The sequence below is a fragment of the Dasypus novemcinctus genome, chromosome 12 (assembly GCF_030445035.2).
Source record: "Dasypus novemcinctus isolate mDasNov1 chromosome 12, mDasNov1.1.hap2, whole genome shotgun sequence".
Lineage (NCBI taxonomy): Eukaryota > Metazoa > Chordata > Mammalia > Cingulata > Dasypodidae > Dasypus > Dasypus novemcinctus.
In genome coordinates this window covers 108,201,097-108,226,265 of record NC_080684.1, presented here as the reverse complement: position 1 = coordinate 108,226,265, position 25,169 = coordinate 108,201,097, and the positions used below count along the sequence as shown (strand labels likewise).

General features: G+C 47.6%; 1 protein-coding gene across 2 annotated transcripts in view; it reads right to left on the bottom strand.

Annotated features, from left to right (window-relative positions):
* Positions 1-25,169, bottom strand: part of TBC1D22A (TBC1 domain family member 22A) — a 361,556-nt gene that overhangs the window by 41,735 nt on the left and 294,652 nt on the right. The window contains exon 12 of one of the 2 annotated variants that reach the window (XM_058308954.2): positions 1,270-1,365. The exons of the other annotated variant lie outside the window; for it this stretch is intronic. Coding sequence (XP_058164937.1) covers positions 1,270-1,365 — 96 coding nt within the window. The remainder of the gene's footprint in view (positions 1-1,269; positions 1,366-25,169) is intronic. 2 annotated transcript variants of the gene reach the window in all.

Here is a 25,169-nt window from a genome sequence, read left to right as displayed (position 1 = left end):
AGGGGCCCACCGCAGCCCACCGCCCCTGCAGTCCTGCTTCAGCCCCCACAGCACCTTCGCAGCAGTGACGAAAGCACTCCAGGTGGGCTGAGGGCAGCAGGCACCGGCTGCTCTGGAGCCCCTGCAGGAACAGGACTGGGGGTCCGGCCCACTTCCGGCAGGTGCACAGGGTCCCGCTCGCCCCGCCCGCCAGAATCACAGCGCCCTGGGGCGGCACAGCGGCGGGGCAGCAGGGGACTGCTCCAGGCTCCGGTTTCTCTACCTCACTCAGTCAGCAGGAAGCCATGTCCTCTCTTAGCACCTCTGTGACCCCACCAAGTGCAAAGCGAGATTGGGGGGCAGACAGTTGCAGCTCGGGGAGCTCCGCCCAGCCTACAGCCAGTGCTGCCTGATGCCCCCACAAGCACCAGGAGGCCACATGGGGTGGGCAGGCCTGAAGCCAGCTGCCCAGAGCTGTGGCTCTGCAGCCTGCAGTGCAGGACCGCCCAGGGCGAATGCGGGGCCCTGGGGGGTGGCGAGTCCTGCTGGGGGGAGGGCAGGAGAGTGACCCCAGCCAGAGGGTGGCAAAGCCGGTTCCTGGACCCAGGCAGCTACCTGTCTCTGTGCTGCAGATGGTTCCGGCCCTGCCCAAGGACCACAGGGGCCAGCTGAGCCTCTGCGCAGGGTGGCACTGGTGTGGGGCTAGCACCCCGCAGGCATGACAGGTAAGTGGGGGAGGGTAACTGGCTGGCACCGGTAGGCATCCCCCTGCGCAGGGGCGAGCACGCCACATGAAGGGAACCCAGGGCAGGAACAGAGATGGGGCTCAGTCCACGTGGAGTTCAAGGTCGCGGTGAGCCTGGCAGGGAGAGCGCTTGATAACGGCAGTGAGCATCCCGGGAAGTGCCCAAGGAACCGGCCCAGAAGCGAGGCAACGGCCCACGCCACAGCTCCCGGTGCAGGAGCAGGGCTGCAGCTGACTGACCACCTTCCCTGACGCATCATCACGTGGCTGCCGGAAGGTGCTCAGGGAGCTGGGGGACCCAGCCCATCCCCTCCCAAGAGCCCATGGGGGCTTATCAAACAGCCACACGTGACAACCACGATGTAAGAGCCCATGGCCACATCGGAGTCCCGGCTGTGACGAGCTTCTCAACAGCAGGTGACCAAGGGGAAACACAGCCACGCGCTCTGCAAAGCTCTTTTGCAAACAACCTGTGAACTAAAATTTAATCAACCTCTCCCGGCAGAACATCAAACTCAGGTTCTTCTGAAAAGGTGTTTACTTACTTGAAAATCTCTTTCTTCTAGAATTTCTTTCCTCCATCTCACGAGAAAAGCAGCACAAACGTACAAGTGGAAATGAGAAAAGCCCTCGGGTTCAGACTGAAAGAGAAAGAAAGAACCAGGGAAGGTTTTAATGTGCTGAGCCATTAGCGTAACTGGGAAGTCATCTGCGCTTCTCAGCATTGATCTAGCCAGGGTTCAGGAAAACCAGATCGTGGTGACTTGCTCACTTTTGCTTAACGCCTTAATTTCAAAATCCTCCCCTCGTTAAAATGAATACAATTTCCTCTTCAGGTACCAGCAGTCTTACCAATGGGATGTTAGGCAAACTCAAGACAGTTGTTCACTTTCTTCCCTTTCACAGATAACAGCCAGTAATACAAAGGTAAATTCACCCAGGGCCAATTCTAGGCCAAGACACAGACACAGGCCTGGCAAGCAGCCAACGAGCGGAACTTCTCCTGGAAGCACAACGAGCAGGGAGAAGGTGAGCGACCCGCCAGGTCCCACCCTGGAAAGTGGCTGTGGAGGCGCTCCGGTGAGCGGCCGAGGGGACGCTCGGTGAGCGGCCGAGGGGGCGCTCCAGCTTGGCTCTGTTGTAACCCAAGGTCCTTGTTCTCTGGACATCATGGAGAAGTCGAGGAAGGGCTGCCCATGCTGCCTCATTGCCGTGTGCTTTCGCCCCTCAGGATCCTTCAGTGGACCCCCGCCTTCTGCGTCAATCCTCCCCCACCCCCGCTCAGCCTTAAACCTAGGACCGCAGTGCCACCCTGGAGACGGAGTCTGGATCACAGTGGGGCCTGGCGCTCCCTCGTCCAGGCTCGGCACCTCTCCCTCCCCGCGGCTACTGCCTTCGTTAGCGTGGAGCGTATATTGCCAATTTCTTAGACCGGGCTTTCCCAAGACCACCGTTATCAGGTGCCTGCATCATAATTCTGCTGGGTCTGTAGGAAACCTACATTTCTACCGATAGTATAGTTTATTAAGTAAATAGAGACGTATGGCATCTATGAACTGGTACATGCTGTGGAAAAAAAATAGGGCAAGGCAGAGGGATAGAAATGAGTACACATTTGTGTGGGGCAGGGAGACAGTTTGCAATTTCAACAGGGACGTCATCTAAGAAGGTGACATTTAAACGAAGACTCAAAGAAGAGAAGATCTCCAGGGGAGAAAGCTTCCCAGGAGATACAACAGCAAATGCAAAGGCCATGAAGCAAGAGACCTCTGGAATATTCCAGAGACAGATGAGTGTAGCTGCCACAGCGAGCAGGAGGCGATCAGAGCAGAAGACGGGAGGTGCAGGGGCGGGTGTGGGGAGGCAGACCCGCGAGCTGGTCCTCGTGGCCCCGCACACTTGAGCGGAGCAGAGGTGCGCGCCGCGGCTGCGTCCTCCTGGCCAGAACCCTGAGCAAAGGCTGACAAGAGCAGGGTCAGGAGGGGCAGAGCCAGGGAGACGGGTTGTGGGGGCCCGGGGATCGTGGGCTCACGCGGCACTGGGGATTCGGGCCGAGGCGGTGGCGGTGGAGCTCGGACAGCCTGGGCCAAGCCTGGATGTCCTTTGGAGGCTAAGTTGACAGAACCCTCGAGAGCACGAGAGGCGCGGTGGTGTGAGAGGGAGCGCGGCATCAGGGTCACCCCACGCTGCTGACCTGAACAGCCGGGAGGATGAAGCTGCCATCGCCCAATACGGGGGACCGCTGAGAGAAGCCGGCCGGGGGAGGTGGGCAGTGCATGCTTTGGCCGTGCTCAGTTCAAGAACCTATCAGGGAAGCGGACTTGGCCCAGTGGATGGGGCGACCACCTACCACATGGGAGGTCCGCGGTTCAAACCCCAGGCCTCCTTGACCCGTGTGCAGCTGGTTCATGCGCGGTGCTGATTCGCGCAAGGAGTGCCGTGCCACGCAGAGGTGTCCCCACATAGGGGGGCCCCACGCGCAAGGAGTGCACCCCGTAAGGAGAGCCACCCAGCGCGAAAGAAAGTGCAGCCTGCCCAGCAATGGCGCCGCACACACGGAGAGCTGACACAGCAAGATGACACAACAAAAAGAAACACAGATTCCCGTGCCACTGATAAGGATAAAAGCGATCACAGAAGAACACACAGTGAATGGACAGAGAGCAGACAACTGGGGGCGGGGAGGGGGAGGGAAGGGGAGAGAAATAGATAAAAAATAACTCTTTAAAAAAAAGAAAGAAAGAAATGTACCAGGCACCTGGTAGCAGTGCCCAGTGGGCAACTGGACCTATGAGGCTAGAGTCCAGGAGCACTTCCAGGGCTTGGGCAAGAAATGTACACGCAGGACCAAGAGGCCAAAGAGAACAGCTGGGGAGCTGGAAGGAAACACGCGCAAGCAGAGTGCTGCAGAAAGGGCACATTAGGACGGGAATGAGAGCTGACCGTGGGACTGAGCAACCTGGACGTCACGGGGCGGTGGAAGGCTGCCTGGAGCACATGAAAGGGAGAGGAGCGAGAAACTGAAGACGAGCGCGTTTCACGATCTCGCTTCACTGTGCTGGCTGGAACCATCCACATCGATGGACACACCTGCTGCCCAGGCCTCCTCCCTTCTCGTCACTGACTTTAAAGGGATGGCTTGTGACATTTCGCCACTGATGATAGCCTCTTTAGGCCTTGAAATCGAGTGCTGTTTGCTCTGAAGGTTTTGGGAACTGTTTGGGGCCTGTGACCTGTTTTCCGTCCAATTTCTCCCTATGGAAATGGGAACCTTTATCTTATGACACCCCTCCTTTGTGTATTAGAAGCAGGTAACTCGTTCTAGGTTTCACAGGCCAGAGTGGAAGTGTGCCCCAGGACAGACCACACCCATACAATTTTGATGAGACCTTGCACTTAATATTGTTACTGAAATAACTTAAGGCTGTTTGAGATGGAATGAATGTATTTGCATATGGAAAGAACACGTCTTTTGGGGGTCCAGAGGGTGGAGTGTGGTAGTTTGAGACTGTATGGACCCCAGAAAATCCCGTTCTTACAGCTGGGCCATTCGTGTGGGTGTGAACCGCTGGGGGTGGGACCTTTCGATTAGGTCACTTCAGTTAGGGGCCTTTGGATGAGGCCTCTTCAGTTAAGACATAGCCCAGGGTGGATCTTAATCCTCTTACTATAGTCCTTTATAAATGGGATAAATAGGGAGAGACCGAGAAAAAGCCACAAGAGCAAGAAGCTGAAAGCAAGGAAGCCCAGACGGAAAGGGAGAAGTCAGCAGGCGCCGCCCTGTGCCTTGCCACGTGCCAGAGGAGTCCGGGATCGCTGACAGCCCGTCTTAAAGGAGGAAGCATCAGCTGAGGATGCCTTGATTTGAACACTTTCACAGCCCAGACTGTAAACTTCGAAGCCAATAAATCCCCATTATAAAAGCCAACTCACTTCTGGTATATTGCTTTAGGCAGCCCAGCAGACTACAATACCTTCTATTCCCAATTTACTAAAGTTCTTGTCATGGAGAAGTAGAATTTAATCAGATGCTTTTCCTACATCAGTTAATACAGGATTTTTCTCCTTTACCCCCTTTTACTGGGGTGAATTACATTAATACAATAGTTTTTTCTAATGTTGCACCAACTTTGCTTGCCGAGAATAAACCCAGTTGGTCGTGATGAATTCTGTGTGTTTAATTATGGCTAGACCCTGGTTATTACTGTTTCATTTAGAATTTCTACATTCATATTTGTAAGACTGGCTTCTAATTTTCCTTCCTTGAACTGTCCTTGTCTGGCTTAAGTATGAAAATTATATTTGCTTCTTTTTGCCTCTTTTTCTATTCTCTGAAAAATTTGAACAAGACTAGGATGTCTGTCCTTCAAATGTTTGCTGGATATCTCTTATAAAACAGTCCAATGACATTATCTCAATATCTATAAAAAATGTAGCACAACAATGCAGTGTGTTGGTGGAGGGGTGTTGTATGGGAATAACACACATGTGCACAATTGTTTAGTAAGTTCACAATCTATTAAAAATATATAATTTTTAAAAATATCCCAACAAAGTAAAGTCCAGGTCCAAATGACTTCACAGGTGAATTATACCAAGCATTTTGAGAATTAACACCAAACCTGTTTAAACCCTTCCAAAAAACTAAAGATGAGGGAGAGTTACCCAATATATTTTATGATGCCAACATCACCCTAATACCAAATCCAGATAAAGATACAAGAAAAGAAAATTAGGGAAACGGACTTTGGCCCAGTGGTTAGGGCGTCCGTCTACCACATGGGAGGTCCACGGTTCAAGCCCCGGGCCTCCTTGACCCGTGTGGAGCTGGCCCATGCGCAGTGCTGATGCGCGCAAGGAGTGCCGTGCTACACAGGGGTGTCCCCCCCGTTGGGGAGCCCCACGCGCAAGGAGTGCACCCATAAGGAGAGCCGCCCAGCACGAAGGAGGGAGCAGCCTGCCGAGGAAGGGCGCCGCCCACACTTCCTCTGCCGCTGACAACAGAAGCGGACAAAGAAACAAGACGCAGCAAAAAGACACAGAAAACAGACAACTGGGGGAGGGGAGGGGAATTAAATAAATAAAAATAAATCTTTAAAAAAAAAAAAAAGAAAAGAAAAGAAAATTACAGACCAATCTCTCTAATGACCATAGATACAAAAGTTCTCAACAAACTGCCTGCAAACAGAATACAACAGCATATCGAAAGAATTATATACCATGACCAAGTGGGATTTATACCTGGTATGAAAGGGTGATTCAACATAAGGAAAAAATTAACATGCCACATTAATAAATTAATGGAAAAAAAACACATGATTGTCTTGATCAAAGCAGAAAAGGCATTCAACAAAATCCAGCATCTTTCCTGATAAAAACACTTAAAAGATAGGATTAGAAGGGAAAATCCTCAATATGATAAAGGTCATATATGAACAAGAGTGCCTACAACTGCAAGCAGAGGAATTGCATCCATCATCCACGTGCAATCTAAGCCCCCTCTTGATCTAGAGGTGGATTGGACATAACCATTCCAGGGTCCACAGAATGGAGGAATAAAATATGGACTAGAGTGGACTTACCATTATTCTACTATAAATCTATTGTGACTAGTAATAGAAGAAATTTTAGCATCGAGGTGGAGAAAGCGGCCACAGTAGTTGCTGAGAATAGGGAAAGAGAAGAAGAGTTGTGATGTGGGGGCATTTTTAGGACTTGGAGCTGTCAGATGCTGGACTTAATATATCCTGCCATAACCCACTGAATGTACTGGGGAATGTGTGAACTATAGGGTAAACTATTATCTATGGAGTGCAGCAGCGCCCCAAAATGTGCTCACCAAGTGCGATGAGTGTGCCACAATGATGGGGGAGGTTGTTGGTGTGGGAGGAGTGGGGTGGGGGTGTGGGGCTTATACGGGAACCTCTTATATTTTTTAATGTAATTTTTTTTGTGATGTATATATCTTCAAAGAAATACCATTTATAAAAATGATGAAGGGGGGGGAGTGGGTTATATGGGAACCTCAAATGATTTTTGTTTTTTTATGTTTTTCAATGTAATGTTCCTTGTGATCTATTAATTTAATATTAAAAAAATGGTGGAAAAAAGAAAAAAGAAAAACCCACAGCTAACATTGTACTCAATGAGGAAAAGTTGAAAGCTTTCCTTCTAAGATCAGGAACAAGACAAGGATGCCTACTGTCACCACTGTTATTCAATATTGTGTTAGAAGTTCTAGCTAGAGCAATTAGATAAGGGAAAAAAAAACATAAAAGGCATCTAAATAGTAAAAGAGGAAACAAAACTCTATTTGTGGATAACACAATCCTATATTTAGAAAATTCTGAAATGCCTATGACAAAGCTACTTAAGCTAATAAATGAGTTCAGCAAAATGGCAGGATACAAGTTCAACACATAAAAATCAGTAATGTTTCCGTATACTAGTACTAAACAATCTGAAAAGGAAACCAGGAAAAAATTCCATTTACAATAGCAACAAAAAGACTCAAATGCCTAGGAATCAATTTAACGAAAGATGTATAGAACCTATATTTGGAAAACCACAAAACAATGTTAAAGAATCCAAGAAGACCTTAACAAATGGAAAGACATTCCGTGTTCATGGATGAGAAGACTAAATATCATCAAAATGTCAACTCTACCCAAACTGATTTATAGAGTCAATGCAATAGCAATCAAAATTCCAACAGCTGTCCTAGAGTCTGCTCCTGCTACAGGGCAGTTGGTAAACACCCAGAGCTCTCTGGAGCTAGCTGAAGCACCTGTTTGCGGGTTTCAGGAGGCCAGAAGAACATCCTGCCACATCCTTGAAGGAATGAAAGGAGACTGCCCATCTGCAAAGAAGACTCGTAAGTAAAGCACTCCAGGCCACAGAGGTCAGTGCCCATCCTCCACTGGAGGCACAAGCTGCCTCGGGAGCTGGTCCACAGCTGGAATTGAAAGCTCCACTTCCCCAAAATGGTGGGGGGGGAGAGACAGTTGGGCACCAACTTCAGCTACTGATCAGTAAATTCAGTGGGCTAAATTATGATCCTGAGAACAGCTCAAGTTTGAGCCTGTCCTAGTCAGAAAGAGGCTGGGAGCTGCCCTCTTAACTCCACGCCTGCCATGAGCAGAAGTGGGGCAGACTGAAAATCACAGTGCTGGTGGGGCCAGCTTCTTTCCATCCAGCTCAGATGGCAGCTCTAGCCTGGGCTCCAGTACCACCTATGGCAGGGAGGAAGCTGCGGGGACCTGCGCCAGCCTCTCTGGGAAATTACCAGCCAAGCCACGGAAGCCAGTAATTATCTTACTCTGGTGGCGCAAGCCACCCCAGGAGCTTTTCTGTGGCTGGAAGTGGGGGCTCCATGTCCCAAAAACAGGGGATGAGGAGAAGGCTGGCTGCTGATTTTGGCTACTGATTAGTAGACTCGGCTGCCCAAGATGTAACACTATGAACAGCTGGGGTGTGAATCTGTCCAAGTCAGAGAGGAGAGTGGCCACCATTTTGACTCTGCCCCCAGCCTGAGGGGAAGACAGGCTGATCAAAAATCACAGTGACAGGAGGAACCAGTTTCTTTCACCCAGATCAGTCTGCAGCCCTAAGCTAGCCCTCAGTCCCATTTCTGGCAGGGATGAGACTGTCAAGCCCTTCACTGCCCTATCCAGGTAACTGCAGGTGCCTTTGGCTGGCACAAACTGAATACTAGGAAGTCTACCAGGGCAACTGCGGCCATCTTGGCCCCACACTGCATAGACTGCTGCTCCATCCCCGCCCCAGACAGGGGAGAAAGAGGAGTGAAGCTTCATCAGTCTCTCTGGGCAACTACAGTCAAGGCCTGCAATACTTGGATGATTCCACACAGCTTTGACTCTGTCCCTATCCCTGGCAAAGGAGAAAGCTGCAAGAAGTTTCACTGGTCTGATATATTTAAGATACTACAAGAGAAAAACTTCCAGCCAAGAATCTTATATCCACCAAGGCTCTCTTCCAAAAATGAGAGTGAAATTAGAATATTCACAGATAAACAGAAACTGAGAGAATTTCTAAGCAAGAGACCAGATTTTCAGGAAATACTAAAGGGTGTGCTAGAGCCTGAAAAGAAAAGACAGGAGAGAGAAGCCTGGAAAATAGTCTAGAAATGAAGATTATATCAAGAAAAGTAACTAAAAGTGTCAAAAGAGTGGTGAAAATAAAATATGACAGATAAAACTCAAATAGTCAGGAATAAACTTAACCAAAGATATAAAGCACTTGTATTCAGAAAACTGCAACTCAAAAAAATTTAAACAGGCCTAAATAACTGGAAGAGCATTCCATACTCATGGATTGGAAGACTAAATATCATTAAGAAGTCAATTCTACTCAAATTGATATACAGATTCAATGCAATCCTCACAAAAATTCCAATAGCATTTTTTTAAAAATTTGCAAACAAGATTATCAAATTTACCTGGAAGGGTAAGGAGCCCTGAATAGCCAGAAACTTCATAAAAAGGAAAAGCAAACCTCTTATCTGGACTTTAAATCATATTAGCTAGCTATAGTGGTAAAAACAGCATGCTACTACCATGAAGACAGACACACAGATCAATGGAACCAAACTGATGGTTCAGAAACAGACCCTCACATGTATGGTCAAGTGATTTTTGACTAGCCTGTCAAACCCACACAGCTTGGGCACAACAGTCCATTCAACAAAATGGTGCTGAAAGAACTGGATATCCATAGCCGAAAGAAGGAGAGAGGACCCCTGTCTCAACTTATCCAAAAATTAACTCAAAATGGATAAAAAGCCTAAAAATAAAAGAAACCATAAAACATCTAGAAGAAATTATAAGAAAATATCTTCAAGGCCTGGTGGTAGGTGGTGGATTCTTAAAGGAGGTCTAAGAAGAGAACTGAGATGGACTACTGATGTTTAATGTATGTAGAAGTTTTCATTAGTTTTACTGTAAAGGTGTGGAAATGTATAGAGTGGATGGCAACAAATAGTAACAGCTAGTTTATAAATGCGGATGTGGCTTAAAACAGTAGTCGAGGGACATAAATACCAAATGACAGAATGCTAGAGAATAATCAAGGAACTGAATAGCACAGTAAACCAAGAGGGGAATGAGAATTGTGGATGATGGTACAGATGCAATAGTGTCTGTTGTGAGTTTGAGCAAACATACATCACTACTGCAGGGTGTCAGGAATGTGGAGAAGCATGGGAAAAATACAACTGGAGTGACCTATGGACTGTGGTTAGCAGTAATAAAATAATATTCTTGCACCTATGCAAAAGACGTACTATGGTGATAATGAGGCAGTATGGAAAATGTGAGCCAAATGTACACTATGGACATGGTAACAATCAGATGATATTATCTTATCTGTAACAAATGTTCCACCAGTATGGTATGTTGATAGAGAAGTACTGTTTGGGAATTCTGCACATGCACATGATTGTTTTTATAAGTTTACAACTTCTGTCATAAAAACATATATTTAAAAAAAAATAAAAGGGTGAGTTGGGGGAAAAGCACATCAAATATAAAATAAGGACAATAATTAGTAGTAAGATTTTGACAATATTCTTTCATAATTTGTAACAAACATTTCATGACAATGCAAGGTGCTTGCAGAGGGTTAAGGTATGGGACCCCCGTATGATGTTATGCATGTTTGCTTTGTAAGTTCACAACTTTTACTATACACTTAATTGTTTATGTATGCCCATATATAAATGATATAAAAATAATAATAGGGAGGGTTGGGGGAAAAATACTTTGGTTCGTAGTAATATTTTTGACAATGCTCCTTAATCATTAGTTAAAAAGGTTTAACAACAATGCAAGGTGTTGGTGATAGGGTGAGTTATGAGGGTCCTGTATGGTGTTATATATGTTTGTTTTGTAAGTTTGTAACTATTGCGATGCACTTACTGTTTATGTATGTTTGTGTGTGGGCGAGATATTTTAATAAATTAATTTTTTTAAAAATTAATGTTCTTGTCACAAAACTCCGATGCCAAACACAATCAACAGCACCCAGCAAGGCTGAACAACGGAAAGTACCTGTGGCAGGTACTGACAGACATGGGTTCAAATCCGAGTTCCTGGCAGCGTACCAGCTAAGTGGCACTGAGCCACATCTAAGCTCCTGACAAGGCCATGATGCCATCTATACCTCATGGGGTCCCCTTGAGGATCAGAAAGATGGCACAGAAACTCCCATGGGGCCTGGACATCGTCAGAGCTTGAGAAATGGTCGTTAGAGCTACTCTGTTGCTGTCGTCGTCATTATTCCAGTAACTGTCACCATTATCATCGTAATTCTCACCATTATTGCAGCTATCACCATTACAGGATCATCATTCCTGTCAATTACACTGAAAGAACTCTAGAGAAGTTGCTCCTGAAGAAGGGTTCCTTGCCACTGAAGTTCAATGTCCCTAAATCCTTATCATCTGGATGCCTTGCATTATGCCTAACCTCAATTCTTCTCTCTCTACAATATAAACCCGTGATTTTCCTAGCTCTGATTTCACTGGTAATAGAAGAAGCAGTTTTCCTGGTCTATAAACAATCTTCTCACTTGATGATGCTAATTCACGTGTTATGCAATGCTACAGCTTCTGAAGATCAAACCAGGCCTATGGTATACTGTTTAAAATCTCTCCTTGGGTGTTCACATTCAAGCTGAATGACTGGTCACAAGTAGACTTTGCCCAAAGATTAAAACTAAATCATTGGGAGGGAAACCTTAATTGTGTTCACAGTGAATAGGTAATTAATATTCATGTTAAAAAAACACACAATAAAACCTTTTCTTCCTACTTAAAAAAAAAAATTCCAGCAGCCTACTTTACTGAAACATAAAAGGCAATTGCCAAATTTATTTGGAAGGGAAAGTATATCCAAACAGCCTAAAGCATCTAAAGCATCCTGAAAGAGAAGAGCAAGGTGCAAGGACTTCACTGCCTGGTCTTGAAACATATTACAAAGCTACAGCAGTCAAAACAGCATGGTTACTAGCATAAAGATAGACACATCAATCAGTGGAATAGAATTGAGAGAAATAAACCCTCACAACCAAATGTTTTTTGACAAACCTACCAAGTCCATGATAATAGGACGAAACAGTCTTTTCAACAAATGGTGCTGGGAGAACTGCATATCCATAACCAAAAGAATGAAAGAGGACCCCTATCTCCTTCCCTCTACAAGAATCAACTCAAAAAGAGTCAAAGACCTAAATATAAATCCAGGACCATGAAATTACTAGAAGAAAATGTAGGGAAACATCTTTAAGACCTTGTGGTAGGTGGTGGACATTACACCCAAAACGTGAGCAACAAAGGAAAAAATAGGTAACTGGGACTGCCACAAAATTAAACACTTTTGCACATCACAGGACTTTGTCAAAGGGTGAAAAGGCAGCCGACTCAATGGGAAAAGATATTTGGAAATCACATGTCAGAGAAGGGTTTAATATCCACGATATAAAAAGAGATGCTACAACACAACAATAAAAAGACAAACAACGCAATTGTTTAAAAAGGCAAAAGACTTGAGTAGTCATTTGTCCAAACAAATACAAATGGCAAAAAAGCACATGAGAAAATTTAAAACATCACTATCAATTAGGGAAATGCAAATCAAAACTACAATGAGCCATAATTTCACAGCTGTCAGAATGGCCACTATTCAGAGAACTACAAGTGTTAGAGAGAGGACATGGAGAGAGAGGAATATTTATTCACTGTTGGTGGGAATGCAGAATGGTACAGCCACTGTGGAGGACTATTTGGCAGTTCCCAAAGTAGTTGAATATAGATTTCCCATGTGACCCTACAATACCACTACTGGGTAAATACCAAGAACTGAAAGCAGTGACACGAACAGGCATCTGCACACCAGTGTTCATAGCAGTGTTATTTAGCCAGGTGTCCATCAAGCTATGAACTGATAAACTGTGGTGTATACACACAATGGAATATTATGCATCTATAAGGAAAAATGAAGTCATGAAATATGTAACATGGATGAACCTGGAGGACATTATGTTGAGTGAAGCAAGCCAGACACAAAAAGATAAATACTGTATTGTCGCAGTGTGGGCTCGCCCGGAGGGCCGCTGCAGGGGCGGTGTGGGCTCGGGCGGAGGGCTGCAACACACGGAGGGGCCTTCTGAGAAGGCGCTCCGGAGCCGGCAAGGTGCAGAGGACGCCCGGTAGGAAGAAGACTACCAAGGAGACCAGGATCTGTGCGCAAGTCTGATTTATTCAGGAAGTACAGCGGTTAATATAGGGCGAAGATGGGGGAGGGGCAGGGGGCGTGGCCGGGGGGCGGCAGACGGCTGATAGGTTCGTGCAGGGGTGCATCACTGGTTGTGGGCAGAAGACGGGGTAGCCAGGGTTCTCGGCGGCAGCGAGGCGGGGCTGTCATGGCGCGGCAGTGGCCCTCGGGGGAGATGCGGGGTTAGGCCACCGAGGGGGAAGCGGGTGCAGCTGGGCAGAGGGGCGGGCAGTACGCCCGAACCCCAAGCGGAGGGCCTTAACGCCCGTTCCCGCCACCCGGGTCTGACTCGCACCGGCGCCTGGAGACGAGCCGACCCTTGCTGTCGCCGCGCTCCCACACGGTGCCACCCTACACTGTATGGCTGCATTATTATGAACTAATTATATTGTGTAAACTCATGGAGTTAATAACTAGAATATCGGTCACCAAAAAACTAGAATGAGGTTAGAGAATGGAAAGCTGAGGGTTAACTGGTGCAGAAATGGTAAAAAAGTTATTTGTTTATCTTTGGAAATGAACGGAAAAGGTAAAAGAACAACAAAGTGTTTGTAACTAGCAGAGCTATTATATGAGTATGAGAGTGGTTGAAAGGTGAAGTCCAAAGGCATGTATGTTACTAGAAGGAAAGCTAAAAACTGTAACATGGGACTGTAAAGCATAATTAAACCTCATGTGAAATATGAATATGGGTAAAATTGCATATATAAGACCATTTATCTTTAAAACTGAACAAATGTATGTTAACGTTACAAGATGTTATCAGGCAAAAAAAAAACCCAACCATTATGCTAAGTGAAAGAAACCAGACACAAACTACTATATATCGTATGATTCCATTTATATAATATGTAAATATAAATCAATTTATAAAGATGGAATTAGATTAGTGGTTCTGTAGGGCTGGGGAAGGATAGTGAAGTTTTTCTTTTTGGAGTAATGAAATTGCTCTAAAATTTTTTGTGGTGATAAATGCACACTGTGATTATACTAAAAGGCATCGATTGTACACTTCAGATAGAGTGTATAGGATGTGAATATATCTCAGTAAAACTGCTTTTAAAAATCTATAAACATATATGGTTTACTTTCAATTTGTTTTGTCTTTTTAGCTTTTTTTTTTTTTTTTGGCTATTGATTCGTAACTTAATTGTGTTGTAAGAGAATGTGCTTCATAAGATGGCAATTCCTTTAAGTTTGCTTAGACTGACTTTGGGAGTAGAACTCAACTGTCACAAAAGTTCCCTGCGGCACTGTAGCGATCAGGAACATAAACTCTGAAGGCAGAATGCCGAGGTTTAAATTCTGGCTCGGCTACATATTAACTGCATGATCTAGGACAAGTTACTTGACCTCACTGTGCAACAGTTCCCTCACCTGCATGTTATGAAAATTAAGTAAATTAAATAATGTAAAGCACTTAGCTAAGACTGCAACACAGTAAGCCATATGTAGATGCCAGCTATTGTCATTAGGTGTATGTTGAAAGAACATATATTCTGCAGTTCTAGGATGCAGTGTTGTTTTTTTTAACCTAATGTCAAACAGTATTGTTTAAATTGCCTAGAAATCCTTATGAATCTTATGATCTAAATAACCAAGGTGTGTGTTAAAATCTCCCATTGTGATAATGGACTTGATTTCTTTTAGTTTGGAAATTGGAAAACTATATTTTTAGGTACACACGAATTTAAAATTATTTTCTTCTCCTGGTGTAGTGAAATTTCTATCAATATTAAAACCCTCTTTAACTCAAGAAATACTTTCTGCCTTAAAGTCTTTTACTTTTGCAGGGGACAGGGAGAAGGGAGATGTGTGATCTGACAACAACTACATATCAGCTTTTGATGTTCACTTCAACAGCTTTATTGAGATATAACCAACATATAATAAACAGTACGCAATTAGAATTCATATGTTCACATTTCCTACCATTTTATATAAATGGAATCATGTGGTATGCCTCTTTTTTGCCCAGAGTGTTTATTCTCAGGTTCACCCATGTGACTGTGTGAGTCCACAGTTTCTTCCCCTTTACTGCAGAGCAGTGGCCGACTGCACAGCTATACCATGGTCTGTTAATCCATTCACCTCCTGATGGACACTGGGTTCTTTCCAACTGGGCTCGATGAAAATTAAATCTGCTATGGACATGCATGTACAAGAATTTGCATGGACTAGGCTTTCATTCTCCTGGATAAATACCCAGGAGTTGAATGGCTGGCTCATATGGTTGAAGTATGTTTACCTTCTTAAGAAACTCCCAACTCAGCACTCCCTCAGTTGTCGTTTTTAACTGAAACCACTCTCGAAGCCAAATTCAGCATGTAAATGCATTACCTTTTCCCCAGCATGGGACATGACTCCCCAGGATGAGCCTCCCTGGTGCCAAGGGATTACTACTAAGCACCAGCTGATGATGTAACTAGAAAAAGACCCTGGGGAGTGGACTTGGCCCAATGGATAGGGCATCCGCCTACCACATGGGAGGTCCGCGGTTCAAACCCCAGGCCTCCTTGACCCATGTGGAGCTCGACCATGTGCAGTGCTGATGCATGCAGGGAGTGCCCTGCCATGCAGGGGTGTCCCCTGCATAGGGGAGCCCCATGCGCAAGGAGTGTGCCCCATAAGGAGAGCCACCCAGCATGAAAGAAAGTGCAGCCTGCCCAAGAGTGGCGCCGCACACATGGAGAGCTGACACAGCATGAGGCAACAAAAAGGAAACACAGATTCCCGGTGCTGCTGATAAGGATAGACGCGATCACAGAGGAGCACGCAGTGGATGGACACAGAGAGCAGACAACTCGGGGAGGGGGGGGTGTTGAGAAATAAAAAAAGAAAAAGACCCTGAATAAAAGGGTCAACTCAGACCAGCAGAATATCTCAGCCTACAAGTAATATCAGGTGTTAAAAACTGCTTTTTGACTTTGGATAAAAGGGGGAAATGGAAAGGACAAATGAGTTTATATAGCTATGAGTCTTCAAAAAAGAGTCAGGAGGTCATCAGAGGGGTAACGCTTACCCACACCTCAGCAGGGTACCAGAGACAGCCAAAGTAGATAGAAGTCTAGGTACCGGTTCTCCTGAGGGTTACAGAGGTTCCCTCTATCCAGAGGTTACTGGTTCTCCTAAGGTTCTATGGTCATGGCAGATGACTCTGGAGTTCAGGGCCATGTCAGTTGGCCCTACTTTGGACTTTATGTTCTTGAATGTGATGGAGTTGGACTTAGATATGACTTTTCTACACATGCCTTTTCTGTTACTTTTACCAGACCTGTGGTTGGTGCTGGGGTTGGTGTATACTCAGGAGCCCTGAATCTCTGGACTGTCCATGTGACAGCCAGGCCCTGAGCCTCAGCAGACTTGCAACTCCTACCCTCTGGTTTATTGGACTTACCCTGGCCAGCTAACAGGGAGGTGAAGAAGGTCAACCACCACACCAGTGAGCCAAGAGTGCCTACAACTGCAAGCAGGAGAATTGCATATCCATCATCTATGTGGAATCTAAGCCCCGTCTTGACATAGAGGGGGAGTGGCCATAACCATCCCAGGGTCCACAGGATGGAGGAATAGAGTATGTATTAGAGTGGACTTACTGGTATTCTACTATGGAACTATTGTGATTAATAATGGAAGAAATTGTAGCCTTGATGTGGAGAAAGTGGCCATGGTAGCTGCTGAGGGTAGAGAGAGGGAAGAAGAGATATGATGTGGGAGCATTTTCAGGACTTGGAGTTGTCCTGGGTGGTACTGCAAGGACAGATGCTGGGTCCTCCTATGGCCCACTGGGTGGACTGGGGAAGAGTGTAAACTACAATGTAAACCACTATCCATGTGGTGCAGCAGTGCTCCAAAATGTATTCACCAAATGCAATGAAGGTGCCACAATGATGAAAGAGGTTGTTGATGTGGGAGGAGTGTGGTGAGGGGGGTGGGGGGTATATGGGGACCTCATATTTTTTTAAACTAACATCTAAAAAAAATTTAAGGGAGGAAAAAAAAAGAAACTGCCAAACAATTTTCCAGTGTGGTTGCACCATTTTACATTTACACCAGCAGTGGGTAAGAGTTCCAGTTCTGTCACATGATGACTAACACTTGACATGGTCCAGCCTTTTAATACTAGCCATTCTAATAGGTGTGCAGTAGTGTTGTCTTACGGTCTCCTTTACATTTCACTAATGACTAATGATTTTGAACATCTTTTCATGTGCATATCTGCCTTTCTTTGGTGAAGTGACTGTTCAAAATATTTTTACTATCTTTTGTTTCTTATGGAGTTTTGTTTTTTTTAAAGATTTATTTATTTATTTATTTCTCTCCCCTCTCCCCTCCGGGGTTGTCTGTTCTCTGTGTCTATTTTGCTGTGTCTTCTTTGTCCGCTTCTTTTGTTGTCAGTGGCATGGGAATCTGTGTCTCTTTTTTGTTGCATCATCTTGTTATGTCAGTTCTCCGTGTGGGCGGCGCCATTCCTGGGCAGGCTGCACTTTCTTTCATGCTGGGCAGCTCTCTTTATGGGGCGCATGCTCCTTGAGCATGGGGCTCCCCTTTGTGGGGACACCCCTGCATGGCAGGGCACTCCTTGCGTGCATCAGCATTGCGCATGGGCCAGCTCTACTCGGGTCAAGGAGGCCTGGGGTTTGAACCGCGGACCTCCCATGTGGTAGACGGACGCCCTAACCACTAGGCCAAGTCTGCTTCCCTCTTATGGAGTTTTGAGAGTTATTTTGCATATATTCTGAATATGAGTACTTTATCAGACATACACTTCCCAACTATTTTCTTCCCATCCACAGCTTGTCTTTTTTTTCTCTTAACTGTGTCTTTAGAAGAGCAGGGGTTTTACATTTTGACTAAGTCCAATCTATTAATTTGTTTTTTTATGGATCATGCTTTTAGTGTTTTGCCTAAGAAAGCTTTCCAAACCCAAGGCCACAAAGGCTTACTCCTATTTTTTTCCCTAGATATTTTAGTTTTTAGGTTCACATTTAGATTGAAGATCCATTTTGAGTTAATTTTTATATAAGGTATGAAGGCTGAAACTCATGCTTATGTACTTGGATATCCAGTTGGTCAAGCAATTTGTTAAAAAGTCTCGACTTTCTCCACTGAATTGTTTTTGTATCTTTGTCAAATATCATCTGTGCTTCTATGTATGTGTCTATTTTCAAACTCCATTTCTGTTCAATTAATCTACTTGTCTATTTTACACCAAGATCATACCAAACACTATTTGGATTACTGCAGCTTGATGAAAAGTCTTAAAAGCAGGTATTTTCATTTCCCCATTTTTGTTCTTCTTCAAAGTTGTTTTGGATATTTCTGGCCTTTTATATTTCCCTGTGAATTTTAGAATGAGCTTGTGAATTTCTACCAAAAAAAAACAAAAACAAAAACCCTCAGGTATGGTTTTTCATTGGAATTTCATTGAAAATATAGATAAATTTGGGGATGATTGACATCTTAATGATATTGAGTCTTCTCAACCGTAAGCAGGGAGTACCTACCATCATTTATTTAGGTCTTCTTTAATTTCTCTCAGCAATGTTTTCTAAGTTTCAGTGTGCAAGACTATTACATGTTTGTTATGTTTTTCCTAACCATTTCATATTTTTTATGCTATTGAAAAGGGTGTTTTTAAATTTTCAATTTCTGATTTTTGTTGCTAGTTGGGGGGTTATATAATTTGCCTGGTAAGTTTTTTTCCAATCTTTCTGAGTTCATTTATTTCTCTTACAAATAGGACAATGCTAGATTTTTTAAAATCCAGTAATAGTCTCTAACTAAAGAGTTTAATATTGGCTAGCTGTGATTACTAACCCATTCAAATTGATTTGCATCCTCTTATTCTGAAGTTTCCAATTGTTCTACCTTTCCTAATATTTTTTTTCCTTTCCTAATATTTTTCAGTCTTGCCTACATATGGGTTGATATACTTCCCCCTCATTCCACTGACCCATTTGCAACTAATCTGGAAGTTACTGAGTTATTTCTATTCTTTTAAAAGCTACCCTATATATTTTAACAGCATATTTAACTTAATGGTCTAAAGCAAAATGTTATCTTTATTCTCCCCCCAAACAATACAAGAAATCATAAATATTTTAGTTCCAGTCATACCAAAAACATATATACATCTTCATCAGCCATCTGCTATCCTAAGATTTTAGTTCTTCTTGATCTTTTTTAACCTTACAAATTAAGATAGTCTTCTCATTGTTTTTCACTTGTTTGTTTAGAATTAAAATTTAACCTTTTTTTCCTGCTCATGATTCCCTCTTGCATCTCAAATCTTCTGAAAGTATTATCCTTCTTGTAATTTTAACCTGCACAAGTTCCTTTAATGAGAGGTCTTTTGGTTGTAAACCTCTTAGTTTTTACTTGATTTATTTACTTCACCCTCCTTCTTGAAAGATGGTTTTGCTGGAGATACAATTCTGCATTGGCTATTATTTTTAAAGTTGTGATTTCACAATCTTCTGGCCTCTATTTAACCCTATCAATCTATTTCTCATTCTTTTAATAGAAAATCTAACTTTTCTCTCTGGAAGCTTTTAAGATATTCTCTTTGTCTTGGATGCTTTGCACTTTCCTTATGATATTTTTTCTGCTAGAGATATCTTGGTTTTTTGAATCTTGAGGAGAGGAAGCTTTCAGCAATTCTGGAAAATTCTCAACCACTATATCTTTATTTCTCTGCCTTTCTATTTATTTTTTCATCCCAGAACTCTGACTGGATAGATTCTGGGTCTTTTCACTCTATACGTCATTTCTTCCCATTTCTCTTCTTATATTTTCAATTTTTTCTCTCTCTGGTAGAAGTAATTTCTTTAGGTCTTTCTGCTAGTTCATTAATTATCTCTTCAACTGCATCCCAAATTGCTATTGGGATGCACCAGCAACCACTGGTATATTTTCCATGTTGAGATTAAAGTTGCTGGCACCTGCAGAGATGCCACGAGGGCCTTTACTATCCCCCTTCAGCATTCCCAGCCTGTGCTCCAGGCCCTGCACTGTCTGCACAGGGTTACTAGGATAATCTACCTAAGCTGACTCTTATCTTCCGTAAGTTTTATGTAAAAATCTCCATTGCCTTCAGGACTGGACTCTCCGACAGGTGCATTATCCCCACACTCCGAACCCTGACCTCCCCACCTGACATGCTGACCCCTTCCCCTCTCCCCAGTATGCCTGACCCTTTGCAGGCCCCACTGTGCTCCTGCCGCAGCTGCCGGCCCTGTTGGGAGTGCCTCCTGTCTCCCCTCTGCCCCATCGGCTCTGCTCAGCTGGCAGGCCCTCCCCAGCGCCCTGCGCCGTGGGCAGTGGCGTCCACCCCCTTCTCATCCACACTCATGGCCACTCTCTCCTCCTGCTGGCAGCTGCTAGCTCTGGGGCCACAGTGACCCCTTACGGCAATTCCAGCTCCGCAGGATTGAAGAGTGAATGAAATGGCACCCGCATCCCAGGATCTTGGCCCAGATTCCCAGGAGCCTGGAGAAGCGCCCAGGCTGAGCCAGCAGAAGCTGGGTCTGAGGATACACCTGCAGAAACAGGCTTCATTCCTCTCAAACACTGAAGGGGACAGCACAGAGGCAGCTCCTGAAGGCCGGGAGGGACCAGTCCTGAGGACTTTGCAAACGCGGAGCAGGAAGAGGTCTCCCGGAGGACACGGGATGCTCCAGAAAGATGGGTTCTCCCAGGAATCCTGTTCCCGCTCTTAATTTGCTCAACAGCCTTTTATTTAACCAGGAGGCCAAAGGCCAGCCCCAGGCCAGCCCTCCCACCCCCCACACTGGGAATTAATACGGCGGGAACGTCAATTCCGCAGCCTCAACTGACTGGCAGACCGTAATGGAAGGCACTCTTTCTCAGGAACACAGCATTAGGAAGGAAAAAAAAGAAAAGGAGTTTTACAGCCTCACTTAAGTGGATTATTTGTCTTCAGTGACTTGGTAAATTATATTAAAACAGCAATTTAATAAATAAAAAACTCCTATCATAAATGGAAAATGGGCTTCTGCTTTAATGAAGCTTAACCTGGACAATAAATACCCTCACCCGACGCGTGGAGCATGAGCCCGGGCTCGGCAATCAGCGGCTCCCGCTCCCAAGTCACGGGCCAAGTCGCGCCCAGCTGGCCCACGGCCACGGGGAGGGGGCCGGCCCGTGTCCACCCAGGAGAGGCGACGGGTCAGCGTCGGGAGCCCGGCACACTCGTGTAGGGACTGGTGCAGAGTCAGCAAGGCCACCGGCCACTCCCCACAGTGGCGGCTGGGGGAGCAGAGGCAGACCCCTCGCCAGGGAGGCAGGTCAGGGCAGAGAAAGGCGCCAGGGGCTGCGGGAGGGAGAAGTACATGGCCACGCCACTGCAGAGATGAGACTGGCCCTGGAAGACGCCCCCCAGGCCAGGCCCTCCATGCCCAGGCCCGTCCACACCCAGGCCACGGCACGTCCTGACCCCCCTCCTCAGCCCGCTGTCCCCAGGAGAGTTGGGGATGGGAATGGAGGAGAGCCAGAGATTTTCCACAGGCAGCTGCGATGGGCGACAGCAGGGGTGGCCTCGGAGGGGAGGGGGCAGAAACTGCGTTCCTCCCTCCAACCGGGGAGGGGTCTTCAGAGGAGAACTGCAAACCCATCGGCACTGGCTTTTTTCCCCAAGAGAAACCCAGGCCGACTGCTTGGGAAGCACCGTTACCCATGGCGCAAGGGTAGCCCCTCCTCGCCCCGGAACGGGAGCCGGCAGACCACCCTGGGCACGCCCAGGCCCTCTGCTCCACCTGGCGCTGCCCACTGGCCCCTACCCTGCCCACCTGGGCCAGTCTGGACCAGCTGCAGCCCACAGGGACGAGCAGGCCCGGGGGAAACCGCACGCCCACCTGACTCCAGGCGCCTGATGCCTTGGAAGCTGAAGTGCCCAGGTGGGGGCCCCGCCCAGCGCCCTCTGTCCTTCTCTCATTCATTACCCAGCGAAGGGGCTGCGGGCAGCTGGGCTCTGCTCGGGCAAGGCTTCCTCCAGGCAGGGAGGCTGGGACAGAGACCGGGGAGAGGGAGCAGAGGAAGGACGCCTCAGGGGGCCGGGTGACCGGTCCCTGGGCGCAGGGCCCACCTGTCCAAAGGGAAGCGACTGCAGAGGAAGCAGCAAAGGCACGTCACAGGCGTGTCAGGCTGCGGCGGGTGATGGCAGCGGCTCTGACCAAGACGACGGAACCGCCGAGCTGTACTTGAGACCATCTGACCCTGCCCGCCTGGCTCAGCCGCCCTCTGGACGCTCCCGGCCTGACTCAGCCACCCGCTGGCCGACCGCTCCGCCAGGGCCAGGAGGCTTTCCCGCAGCACCGGGCACATGCTGGGCCAACATCAAGGGGTCGCAAGCGGGAAGGGGAGCCCCAAGTTCTCTGAGGCCCAGTGCCCTTTCCGCCAACGCTCCCACTGTCCAGCCAGAGACGTGGTGGCCACCGGGATGCCCTGATCATGGGGAGGCCAAGGGGCCAGGGAGCAGGAGGGCCTGAGTCAGCACTGCGCCCCGTGCCCGAGCGAGCAGGAGCCGGCCTCACTGTGGGCCCAGGCCCGGCCCTCTGGAGGCCCACTCCTGCCCGTCAGCCTGGCCGCCGGCCCTGGCTCCCCAGCGGCCCTCGCTGTCAGAGGAGCCCCGGGCAGGAGGGCCCCTGCGGCCACACCCAACCCTCCACCTCATGGTGACCCAGCAGCCAGGGGGCCCCTCAGGGGCAGCGCAGCCAGGGGCAGTGCCCTGCGCCATGCAGACGAACCCCTGCCGAGCCTGCCCTGCGCCTGCCCTGCAGGCCTGGGGACTCGTTTTTGTTCTCGTCTTTATTTTTTAATGTCGTCCCAGCACAGGTGGGCAGGGACACGCCGTCTGCAGCGCCTCCGGCTCTGCAAGGGCCATCCCCCCACCTAAGGCCCCAGGCCCTGCAGCCCCCCAGCCCATGGCTTCCCTCCCCACTGGCTGTGACGCCCCAACGCCTCCCGCAGCGCAGCGACCCCGGCCAGCTTCTCGGGCGGAACTCCCGCCTCGCAAGGCTGCCCCATGTGAGCCCTGGGTGGGCCTTCAGTGGGCAGGGGTCTGCACTCGGCCACCACCGGGGGAGACAAGGAAGGAGGGGCCCAGGCCTGGGTCTGCGGGGCACACGTTGGGGGCCGCACACCTCCCTCCCACGCCCGTGGCCCCCTTCCCCCCTCTTACGCCAGCACCCCTGCCCAGGCCACTCGGGACCCCTCCTCCCAGGCAGCCCCAGCCTGGCTCGGGGCACGCCGCCGTGTGTCGCCTGAGGCTGCACAGCCCCCCGTGTCCCCAGGACCTGCAGGCTGACACCACTGGGTCCCAAGCAGGTGCAGGGCCCTGGCAGCCACCCGGGCCCCCACGAGGGCACAGTGAGGGCGGAGCACAGGCGAGGGCCCTTCCCAGCTGGCGCAGCTTCACGGTGCCCGTGCTGCCCACAGGCAGCCAGGCCGGGGCAGGATCCGAGGTCCCTCCCTCTGCACCAGGTGAGGTCAGGACTACACTGGGATGTACGTACACTGTCTCCACACCCCCACACCCCCGTGATAAACAAGTGTGCCAGGTGAGTTTCCTCATGAAATTCCCACCCTGGAAAAAAGCCAGGACTCTGGTGACAGAATTCTGAAGGTCACAGAGAAGCACTGCTCATATAATTAATACCATCTTTAAAAACCATAAAATCTCTCTGGGTAAGATAAAGATGAGTCACTTAAGAGCCCAGATGTGCTTGGAAGCCACCACTGAAAAGGCCCCACCCGGTTCCAGCTGGATCAGGAGAGAATCTCCAGGTTCTGAGTTTTCACCCCCCAGTGAGCTGCGTCCAACACACCAGGGAGCAGGCTGCAAGGGCGCCTCACTGGGGACCCCAGCACTGGGCACCTCCCCCCCCACTCGCAGGCATTCTGGCAGGGCAAACCGAGGCAGGCAAAGCCCCTGTGAACTCCCCCGGGGAGGAGGCACCCAGAGCAATCCAACAAGAAAGCTGGAAAGGAGTTTTGAAAGACTCGGAAGATGACCTAATTAAACAGAGAGATACAGAGCAGGTCACGGACAGAAAGACTCACCACTGGAAAGACGTGCTTGCGGACTAGAAACGCTGACAGTGAAGAGCAGGGCCAGGGACAGGAAGGGGACCCCGAGGGGAGAGCATCTGCGAGGCTTGCCCTCTGGGCCACCAGGCCGTTTTGTGGTGGCAACAAAGGCCATGTGGCATGGGCTCAGGACTGACCAGTAGGACAGAGAATCCAGAAACATCCCAACTGGAGCAGACACTCTACCTCTGGAGGAGGAGGCAGCGCCCATCAGAGGGCAATGGAAGGAACACTCTAGACATGGTGCCGAGGCAAAGGCTCATCCACGTGGGAGCAATCGAATCAGATCCCTGTCTCACACCAAACACAAAACCAAATTCAAGGCAGACCAGAAAGCCAAGTATACCATCAAAACTCTAAAAATATGAAGTATAAAATTTGCAAGTGGATAAAATTGACTATACAAAAATGTGAAATTTCCGTGTGATAAAAGACACTATAAGGCAAAGTTAAGAGATACAGACTAGAAGAAGAAACTTGTAGTGCATATATCTGAGACAATCTGTATCCAGAACATAACATATTTTTGAATCCTCCTAGAAATCAATAAGAAAAGACAAAATGCCTAACAGAAAGGTGGGCCGAGGGTATGAACTGACCCTGAGCGGTCAAGGAAAGCAAGAGAGCTGCTCGAGTGCACACCGTCATGATGATCAGGGCATGCAGCGGACAGTGAGTGCCAGCGAGCACATGACCGGACGAGACACCCACCCACGCGGTGCAGCGGGGTCAGGGCGAGGGTGACCACTCTGGAGAGCAACTTGGCAACAGCTAGATGTTCGCATCCCGCAACCCAGAAACTTCCGTAACTGGAACGTCTCCTGCACAGCGGCAGAAGGGCCACAGACAAGAATGCGACACTGAGCACCACTGGTCTATGCAAAGTACTGGAAACAATCCAAACAATGCTCATCAGAAGGGATAAGTTACAGCATATTCAAACAACGGAAAACCATCGAGCAGCAAAAATAACTGAAACACACCTAAGACCATCAACATGGATAAATATTAAAAATACAAAATTGAGTAAAAATTACAACTGAAAG